The sequence below is a fragment of the Carlito syrichta genome, unplaced genomic scaffold (assembly GCF_000164805.1).
Source record: "Carlito syrichta isolate Samal-C Ts95f unplaced genomic scaffold, Tarsius_syrichta-2.0.1 Scaffold304006, whole genome shotgun sequence".
NCBI classification, from domain to species: Eukaryota; Metazoa; Chordata; class Mammalia; order Primates; family Tarsiidae; genus Carlito; species Carlito syrichta.
This window is the reverse complement of record NW_007248102.1, coordinates 236,051-246,254: the sequence shown is the minus strand read 5'-3', so window position 1 is coordinate 246,254 and position 10,204 is coordinate 236,051. Positions and strand designations below refer to the sequence as shown.

The 10,204-nt window shown below is 36.3% G+C and overlaps 1 protein-coding gene across 1 annotated transcript in view; it reads right to left on the bottom strand.

Annotated features, from left to right (window-relative positions):
• Positions 1-1,066: 1,066 nt before the first annotated feature.
• Positions 1,067-10,204, bottom strand: part of UBN2 (ubinuclein 2) — a 75,476-nt gene continuing 66,338 nt past the window's right edge. The window contains exons 16-18 of the mRNA XM_008059367.1: positions 9,723-9,954; positions 9,233-9,322; positions 1,067-5,786 (exon numbers count right to left, since the gene is read on the bottom strand). Of these exons, the coding sequence (XP_008057558.1) occupies positions 5,737-5,786; positions 9,233-9,322; positions 9,723-9,954 (372 nt within the window). The 3' untranslated portion in view covers positions 1,067-5,736. The remainder of the gene's footprint in view (positions 5,787-9,232; positions 9,323-9,722; positions 9,955-10,204) is intronic.

The window sequence follows — 10,204 nt, the reverse complement described above, 5'->3', positions numbered from 1 at the left end:
ATAAAAGGCTAAAAAAAATCTATTTATAATTAAGAAACTCATTCCCTCCCCTTGTTAACCTGAAACTAACCATTTTATCCCACCGCAAACACAGTATGTTTAAATAACAAATATGTATCTAAATTAGAATTCCAGTGATTTTTTTTTAAAGTAAAAATCATAGGGTGTTTTTTATAATCATAAGGAAAACATTTTTTAGCCTCTTCAGGAAGATGATAATACTATTTTTAATTATATAGAACATTTTAGAAAAGCTCAAAATATTTTTGAAATAGTAAAGTCTCTGATATCCCTGGGAGGTAGGTGAATATTATTATACCCAATTGTCTAATGGGTAATCTGAGGCACGAAGGTTGAATGATATTCCCCCTAGATATAGTAATTCAAGAGTAACACTTACGAACTCCACCCGCCTGACAATAAAGTTTTGCTATCAGGTGACACTACCAGGAGCCTCTGCTTTCTCCTCTTCAGTCATCAGTCTCTTCTTCCCAATTGGAGTTTATTTAAAAGGGGGCACTTATTTGTACTGGATTTTGAGGCATGGTTCAACTTAGTCTCCCTTAACATGTCACATCTATTTGTTTTCAACAAGAAACAGATACTTAGATACTAAAAATTAAGTTATTTTGCTTAAGGGAAAAATCTAAATAGCCATAAAATCAGATTAAACCAAATGTAATTATCTGGCAAATAAAAAGAAAACCAAAAATCTCTCGAAATGTTATAGATTATATGAGTGTTTTCCTCAGTGTCTTAAGTCTTTCTACTTCTAAGTTTATTAACCTTTTAACAGATATGCAGCTATATGATTTCTTCAAAAATCATTTTCCAGAAGAAAATACGGTACATTTTTAATGTTGACAAAGTTGCTAACTTCCTTCAAAACTTATTCAGACACCACATGATGATCCTAACGCTAGCTTTCCCATGCTTAGTCTTGCCTGCCATAGTAAACCTTATATCAATGTGACCCACAAGAAACTCTTGTTATTCCAATGCTTTCTCCTATATTACTTATGCCAGGTCGAAGGGCACAGAGCAGTGGGTTAATCAAGGAACAGTCAATGATCCACTAAATTTATTTTACTTTTAATAACTGACTTATATGTGTATCTAGATATACCTTTTTTGTTAACTTCTACAAACATATTCAAAGGGGGAAAATGGCATCGTGTGAAAAGTAATTTCCCAATCCGCTCATTTTAATCAACTAAAAGCAATGGAATAAACAAGGCAGAAGTTTTGCAAACACTGAAGGGGAAGTGTTCGGAGAGGATGCAATGGTACAGCAGCGAATAGTTTTATATGTATGCATGTATCTTACACATATATCCATATACATATAAAGAGGAAGAGAATTACAGCATGACATGACATTGGCAAGTTTGAGATTCTTCCTCCTGAATCCCCTGACTTATCAATCTGTACTTAAAGATATCTGAGAACAGTTTCAAAAGGGGAAAAAAAGAAAAAAAGGCACTTAACAAAGACAAAGGCCTGAATTGAGCATGTTTTAGAGGAGTAATATAAGCATTTTACCAGAGCTAAGAAATGATTTACAGAGTTAAACTTTTCCCCTTAAAATTTTATAAAATAAAGTTGCATAACATGTTTGTGATCATTTATCTACTACTGCACTTTTCTTCTGCGTCATTGTTACAAAAACAAAAGCCCCTCAAAAGCAAAAAACAAAACAAAAAACAATCATACATGCGCAATAGAAAGTAAAAGTGCCTCTTTTGAGAACATTACATCAGCAGACATTATAGTGCTGAAGCACAGGGAGAGTTCTCAAGTTTGGCCTGATTAGAGATTTTTCTCATTCTTCTATTTCCAACTTAAAAAACAAACATAACAAAAACCAACAAACAAAAAGCAAACACAAATTCAATACCTAAATTATAAAAACAATATAGGGACCAGTGTGCTTTTACGGTACACTCCTAAAATAAAGTATCCTAATTCTATACAGGGGTCAACTTATAGAATAAAACCTCCTAGAAATAAAGAACTGCAATTACATTAAAGTCAACCAATACAGGCAAAGTCCATTTTACAAATGTAGCAGCAAATATGATAGATAACTGGAGTTCTAAGAGATGATCCCAAAGGACATAGAGTTCTCATAATCAATGGCAGTTTGAATAACAGTAGAATTTTCATTTCAGAAAATGTCTTGAACCAAGTAGAGGTGGAAAGGGGTGTATGAGAGGGCAACTGGAGGAGAAAGACTGGAGGTGCCCTCCCTTACCCGTCATGGGTAGTAAACAATTTAGATCTGCTTTGGGAAAAAAAAATATCCTGGGTTAAATTTCATTTCCAATAAATTGTTTCCAAACAGGTGTCAAACCCACAGTACTAAAACGTGTATGTGCCCGGTTCTTCTCTTTACCTTGGTGATGCAATAAACCCCATTCAATGTCTATGATATAAAAAACATAATTTGGGCTAACAACATCCATCAAAGGGGTGGTGGGCATGAAAGAATGCACTAACACAATTCTCTGATTTTCCTTAAAGTATCAGGATTTTGTGACTACAGATTAACCTTACTTCTTTTCCCAAAACCTTCTTCTTCAGGCTGTCTTAAAATCATGATTTCAGTTACCATCTGACCTCAGAAGCATATGAAAAAGAATTCTAATCAACTTATAAAGGAAATTATTGCTTGCATTTATTCTGGAGGCTCTTAAGTGAGCTTGACACTTTGCTCCCAGTCTCCAACCAAGGCTCAGCACTGCTGTCTCTGAGGACAACTCTGCTGACCATTATTGCTTGTGAATACTGAGGATTAACTTGTATGTACAGTAACAGCTTATATATCAGTGAAGGCAATTTAAAACATAAGACAGTTGAAAACAAATAGCTTAATCTTCCTGAATCAAGAATCCCGCTGAGTGGGATGTAATTAAGTGTGCTGATTAATCCTACATTTGGATGTTGCTAATGCTCTTCAGAAATACACATTGCTCTATAGATATCCTTTCCAATTACTCACCTTTTTAAAAAATAACATAATTTGATTTTTAAGTGCAAAAATACAGTATGAGTCACAAGTCTCTGTGCTAAAAAATAACCAATTTATATGTTTGCTTTTTTAGAAATAAAAACTGTAAGGACAGGTGACCATAAAGTATGGACACCATTTTCAATGTTATGATCTAGAAAGAAAATAGGTTTGTATTTACATGGAGAAATTCTCTGATCATACTTTATCTACAAAGAAATGCAAGGATGCTTGGGTGATCTGTATAATGTAAAAGGGGGGTCTTGACTGAAATGAACGCAAGTGGTCTGTGAAAATGGGAGAGGATTGAAGGTGGGGATCTGACAGCAGTCCAATACTAAAGAGAACAGAACATAATCTCCATATTATATTCTAGGAGCCAAGGGCCTTCAGATGCTTCTACTGGTTAGTATAAAATGACACAGGGGGAAGAACTGATTATGCTGCTCTTTTCTAATGATGACAAAGAGTCATCAGTGATCTTTATATGACATGACTCAGAACTGATGGATTACAGAAATCAAAATTATTTTTTAACTCAAATTAGTCATTTATATTAATATATGTATGTGTATACATGTTCACACACAGAGATGAAAACATGTACAATTATCAGCAGGAAGAGAGATGAATATGTACTCTGACTTCTCTCCTGTAATGAGAAATAAAACAAAGGATACCTTCCCAAAGGAAAAGTCTCATCATTTACCCTAGTATTAGCAAAGACCTTTTGTTTTGTTTTTTTCAAATTTGATAAAAGCAAGAGGTCTGCTATATTGGAATAAATCAAGAATTGGGTAATTGAAATCAAGCAAACCTTAATCAAACACACTGAATTCAAGTCAAATCTGTCTACAACATCCTCCCCGTATCCTTCCAAAATACCTACTGGGGTTCATACAACATCTGTATTTGTTTTGTTGGAAAACTAAACTCTTAAAGTCAAAACTGTATCAATGATTCTTTGAAGTAATCTTTTCCCTTAACCGTAACAAGTTCTTGGAACTAAAGTTTTCAGTTATTTATTAACTTTTTTGCTATGAAGCAAGCCAATGTGACTTTGAAGTCAAAATATAGGCATACAGATCTGAATAGATCTGTGGTTATTTATTCACAGTCCTGTGGCTATCTGGGACTTTTGTCTGTAAAAAGGGCTTAGTTAATACTCTTATTTGAATAAACTTAATGGTATAGGGTAATAGATAATAAAATCACGCAAGAAATCTTGCTACTGCCATTCTAATATTGTTTTTTTAGGTTAGTCTGTCATTATAAATGGATGAAACTTACACCATTTGGAGCTTACACCATTCTTGGATAAAGTTTGAAAATATTCAGAAGCTTAAAAAACTAGAATGATCAAGAGGCAATAGAATACAATGTATCCAAAGAGAATTACGTTTCCCTTAATATCCTTTGTTGACTATGCTATCTGCATAAGGAAGCTACAATAACTAAGGAGTCTACTATCTGCAGGTTTACTCACACATCAATACTCTGAGTGAATATTAGTAAAGCTTTAGGATACCAAATGCTCCAAACAACTTCACTACACTGGCTATAGGGAGTAAACATACATTGTGATTATTATCCTGATGTAATTCCTCCCTTTAAAATACCATCTTAAAAATTCAAAAACTATACTCATGCCATTGAATGACCAGTGAAGAAACATAGTACACGCTTCTACCTGTTTATAGCAACAGCTAATAATCACCTGAAGTACCACTGGTTAAAAGAACAGAAGGGGAAGTTGGGAAGTGAGGTGACATCCTCACCTTACAGTTGGGGGAACTTACAGTTCATGCTGCTGCAAGGGCTAAGGACAACAAAACAGTAGCCCTATAAAGAACCCACTCTTCAAGAGAAAAATGTGAACACAGTCACACTTCAGCATCGAGAATGCAAAAAGAGTTAACCAGTCAATACCAGATGCACAAATCACCTGAAGAAAAGTTAAGTACCTGCTCTAATGGAAGCTGAAACTGACCCTCTTACAAAAAGGGGACACCTAGGTTTTGTCTGTTATGAGCAACAGGCTCAACTTCCTGACTTTAAAAAATTCAGATAATTTAATAAAATATATCACTGTGCTAAAGTAACTTTCTAGAAGCATTTTTAGTTTACTGATTTACATGGGGAGTTGCTACACACTGGAGAAGATTCAAGTTTGCTCAGGATTTTTGAGGGGACATTATTTCTTCAGCTACTGTCTGTATCAGACTTAGAGTCATTAAATTTTTTTGTGGCAAATCTGCTACATAGTCTACTCAAACAGACATGATCATTACTCCTGACAAACTGGCCTAATTCCAGATATATTGCCTTTTATTATGCAATTATGTCTACAAGTGTTCAGATCCAACCCCCAGGATGGATGGAGTTTACCCAAATCCTCTCAGCTTCCTTTGCCTCCCCGGGGAAAAATCAAATTTGTACTTTTGTGGGTTTGACAACTGAGTTTCTTTCAAGTCACTTAATATGGTAACTTTGTCTTTCTTGAGAAGAGACCAAGGTCACTAACTTTGCACAAAAGCATTTCTTCCTCCTGCACCTGGTTTTGCTCAAGTAATGTTTTCTTTTCTTTTTCCTCCTCACCACAGTGCTTGGGACGAGAGAATGTAAACATCGACAGAAACAGCAGCCCTATGACCACATAAGTACTTTCCCATCAGGTAGATTCCATCAGCCAAACAAGTGTTTCATCTCCTTTATTTGCTGGGAAGTCACTGAGATTTTCGTGGTAATTTAGTGTCCCCTTTGCTTTGGCCTCCATCTAAGAAAAAGAGATGTTAAATTGGTATGTGAATCACATGTTTAAAGAATTGATAAGAAAAACAATGCAAAAAGAACAATTAACTTTTAGTTTTTTGTGGATGATATCTCTGAAAAGATAACCTTTAATATCGTACATGCCACAGAGTGTTACTGAGATTGATTTTTAAAAATCAAGGAAAAGAAAACTCAGTGATGATCTTCTTATCCCTAATGACTGACTGAGGTTCAATTGGTTTTCAATGTCCTATAAATATTATGTCAACAAATATTTATTATTTATCTCCTAGTCAATTGTGTCAAATGCCATGAGAGGATATAAAAGAACCAAAAGGCACAATTTCCACTTTCCAGGGCCCCACCACATCTTTCTTATTCCTTTAGAAGATCAGGCCATTTGCATTAAGTGAAATCTTATTAAATGCAATCAAATTTATTGTCAGGATATAGCAATTGATAATAAATTCCCAATTATTTATATACATGAATGTAGCACACTAGCAGTGGGGGAAAAAACCCTAGCTGAGTCTTTGCTTTGGTCCTAACCTAGTTGTATGTAACAAGAAAGTCTGCTCCTGGAAACAATGGTTTCTTTTTAAGAGATGAGATCTTACTCTGTCACCCAAGTTGGAGTGCCGGGGTGCAATCATAGCTCAGTATAACCTCAAACTCCTGGCTCAAGTGATCCTCCCACCCTAGCCTTCTGAGTAGCTGGGACTGTAGGCACATATTACCATGCCCAAGTAATTTTTAAAGTTTTTTGTGTTTTTTTTTTGTAGAGACAAGGCCTTGCTATGTTGTCCAAGTTGGTCTAGAACTCCTGACCTCATGTGTCCTCAGGCCTTGGCCTCCAAAAGCGCTGGGATTATGGGCATGCGACACCGTGCCAGACTGCATGGTACTTTTTTGTTTGTTTTTAGTACAGAGATCTTTTATTTTTTTTATACCTAGTAAACCATGAATTCATAGGGAATAAGGTCCAGCAGCTCAGGATCCTTTCCACTGGTTTTCACAAAGTGTGCTTCTCTGGGTGGGACAGGCTAGTGGTTTCAGCTGAACTCAGATGCCTGCCTCCTTGTCCTCCTCCTTTTTCTGGTCATTTTCCTAAGCTATCTCGACTCTTAGAGTGTTTAATATGCTCAATACATACATTAGTTCTCTTGGCAAGAATCTTGCCCTTAACTTGTTTGTTAACAACAATGCCAATGCCAATAGCATGATGGGTAGGTAACACTGTAGACTTTCCTGTTTGTGGGACATTCCTTTTTGAACAGTATCCATTCTCTAATGTCTACAATATCACCTTTCCTGTAGACTTGCAAGTCTGTTGTCAAAGGAACAATTCATGCTTTCTAAACGGCCTGGAGAATATGTATTGGGTACCCCTTCTCTTTCCCTTTGCGTTTGTCATTTTGGCGAATTACTGGAAGATGGAGGTTCCAGTCAAAAGGTACAAGGAACTTCTTAAGTGGGATTTTGCTCAAAGAAGCTTTGGTTAATTAGCAAAATAAAATACTCATATTAACTGGACTGTGAGATTCTTTAGACCAGGTTTTGGTAAATTAGAGCCCAACAACCAAATCTGGTCCACTGCCTGTTTGTATATGTTTTGTTGGATCCCAGACACTCATTTGTTCAAATATTGTCAATGACTGTTTTTTACTACAACAGTAGAGTTGAGTAGTGATGCAGAGAGCATACAGCCTGCAAAGTCTAAAATATTTACTATTTGGCCTTTATAGAAAAATGTTATTGATCCCTGTTTTAGACTAGATAAAATTAAGAGAATTAACATTAATTAAGCTCTCTTTCTTTCTTTTTTTTTTAATAGAGACAAGGTCTCACTCTGCTGCCCAGTTAGTCTCAAATTCTTGAGCTCAGGCAATCTTCTCGCTTCAGCCGCCCAAAGTGCTGGGATTACAGGCATGAGCCCCTGTGCCTGGCCTAATTAAGCTCTTACTATGTGCCAGGTTCTGTGCTAGAAGCTTTAAGTCAGTTATTTTTTATTAAATTTCTCATAAGAAGTCTATTAAAAACATCTAGTTGTTCTCAGTTTATAAGCAAGTGATGTGACGGTCAAACAAATTAAGAAGCTTGCTCAATTTGGCAGTTCTGAAATTCAAAAATATCCAAGCCTGATTCTCAAATTGAGTAACTTATATTTTAAAATGTTTATTAAATGAAAACATTTTTAACTTCATTATTTGGAAAATAATGACAGACATACTTCCTTTCTCCTGTTGGAACCATGGTGCTGCCCAGACAATGAGGTAGTTCATTTAAGAGCCAAGTAACTGGGGTCTTTTTCAGTCATGAGAATCCTGCGTGTCTAATTTCTCACAGGTGGTTACATTCATGCCAACCTGCCCTGTGAGCACATAATCCTCAGCTGGACTCATCATTCCAGGCAGTTGGCACAGGGCAATTCTCTTTAAGCATTTAAACCCCATCAAGGAGTGCAGGAAGATCAGAGTTGCTGACATTTGTGCCTACTTTGTGTTACACATTTAAAACAACCCTGGCTTTATACTCATTCCCTCAAGGGTGAGTCTGGGACAGCTCACCACTTAGGTCTCTTGGAGGACTAATAACAATCTGTTGTTTCAAGATGACTACACAGTTCTCATCTCCACACTGGTCAATGGCAAACTGGTTCAAAGATCATTTTATGCAATGATCAAAAAGAATGGTGAGGCCCCAGTCAACTTCGAAAATTAAGAGGGCAGCAAATTAATTATTTCTGCTCAAAAGGCTCTGAAAATGGGCTCTAGTATAGTCTCAGCAGTCTATAGATGTCAACTGCTAGCAAGGGCAAGAAGCTGTAGAGCTCACTGCATACTATCAGACTTCAGATGATCTGACTGGGCTGCAAGCCATAATACATACAGTTTGGATATTAATGTAATCACTGCTAAGATGCAGAGAAGTTTAACAATACAGGCCCCATGGAGTCAGACTTTCTGGATTTGTATCTCAGATCACACACTTACTAGTAAACTATCTAGGGCACATTGCTTACTTCTTTGATTCGGTTTCCTAATCTGTAAAACGGGATTTGTCATCAACCATTCACACGCTTGTTGCAAGGAGTAAATTAGTTAATCCCTGTAAGCAGTCACGAGACTATTTGACACCTAGTAAGCTTTCGATAAAAGTAAACTATTATCATTAACACATGACTTTGTTAACTATCTCATGCATCCTCTTCTTAGTCATCATTTCCACATAATAAACATTTTTAAAAAGGCTCTTTTCATATATGACCGAAAAGCTTATTTACCCATTTCCATTCTCTTAAAAGGAGTTTGTTGCGTGTGAGGATTCAGTCATATGAAAATTTGCTTTTTCCAATCTTTGTCATTCCAAGCACAGTTTTCAGGAAAGTATAATCTATATCTATATCCTATACAAATCATTAAAAGAAGAAGAAACAGGTGGCTTTCTTACCGTTAAATGTTTGTTGTAAGTGTGTAGGCAGAGGTGAGTGGGAAAGTGTTGCTGCATGCTGAGCTCCTGGCTGTAAACCCTTTAGTAAATCTGAGAGGAAAACAGACTCGTCAGTCATTTTGACACTAAGACCTGAGACCTCTTAGATCAAAATTGAAAATAGTTCCTCTAATGGAGGCAGTCTCCGACTTCAAAACCATAGCACATATATTTTTTAAATGTACATATATTAATGTATATGTGTATGCAAATCACCCAACAAATCTATTTCTTATAAATGTCATTAAGATAGAAATGTGGTATACATGGCTTTTTAAAATCGTAAATACAATCCCAGAGTCCAATAACTTGACTTATTATATACAGATGAGATAAACTGTATTTCTTTAATCTTCATTAACTCCAACTGGACCATCCTAAATTAGAATAAACTGTGAAGTTTCCTTTTCTATCAAGCTAGACAGTCAATTAAATAGAAGAACCCACTTACTCTGAGTTAGGCTATGGTGGAGAGCGGCTGAGGTAGATCCCGAGGTGGTTGTCACTCCAGCTGTGTCCGTTCCAAAGCCAAGTAGCTCCAAGGGAAACTGGAAGGGCATGGTCACTGGAACTAGGCCACCCAGCATCCCAAAAGGAGTCACATTTTGATTTGTTACAGACAAAGGTGATGTCATGAGAGTCAGAGGTGAGGCATTAGCCAATAATGACGCTCCTGCTGTGGACTGTGCAGAAACCAGGGGTCAAAATACACAAGAAATAATGTATTTAAGCTAAATTGATTTATTTTATATAATATCCTTATGGATTTATGTCTTACACCTGCTCTAATAGCAACCTTGTGAAATGCATCTGTTGGGGCTCTGGAAACACTCACTTTCATCTTACAACCTCTCCTGGCACAACTCAGCAGGTGGTGTTCTAGACTACTGCTCTTTCAGAGCCCACAACTCTGTACCTTTACTTTCATTGCTT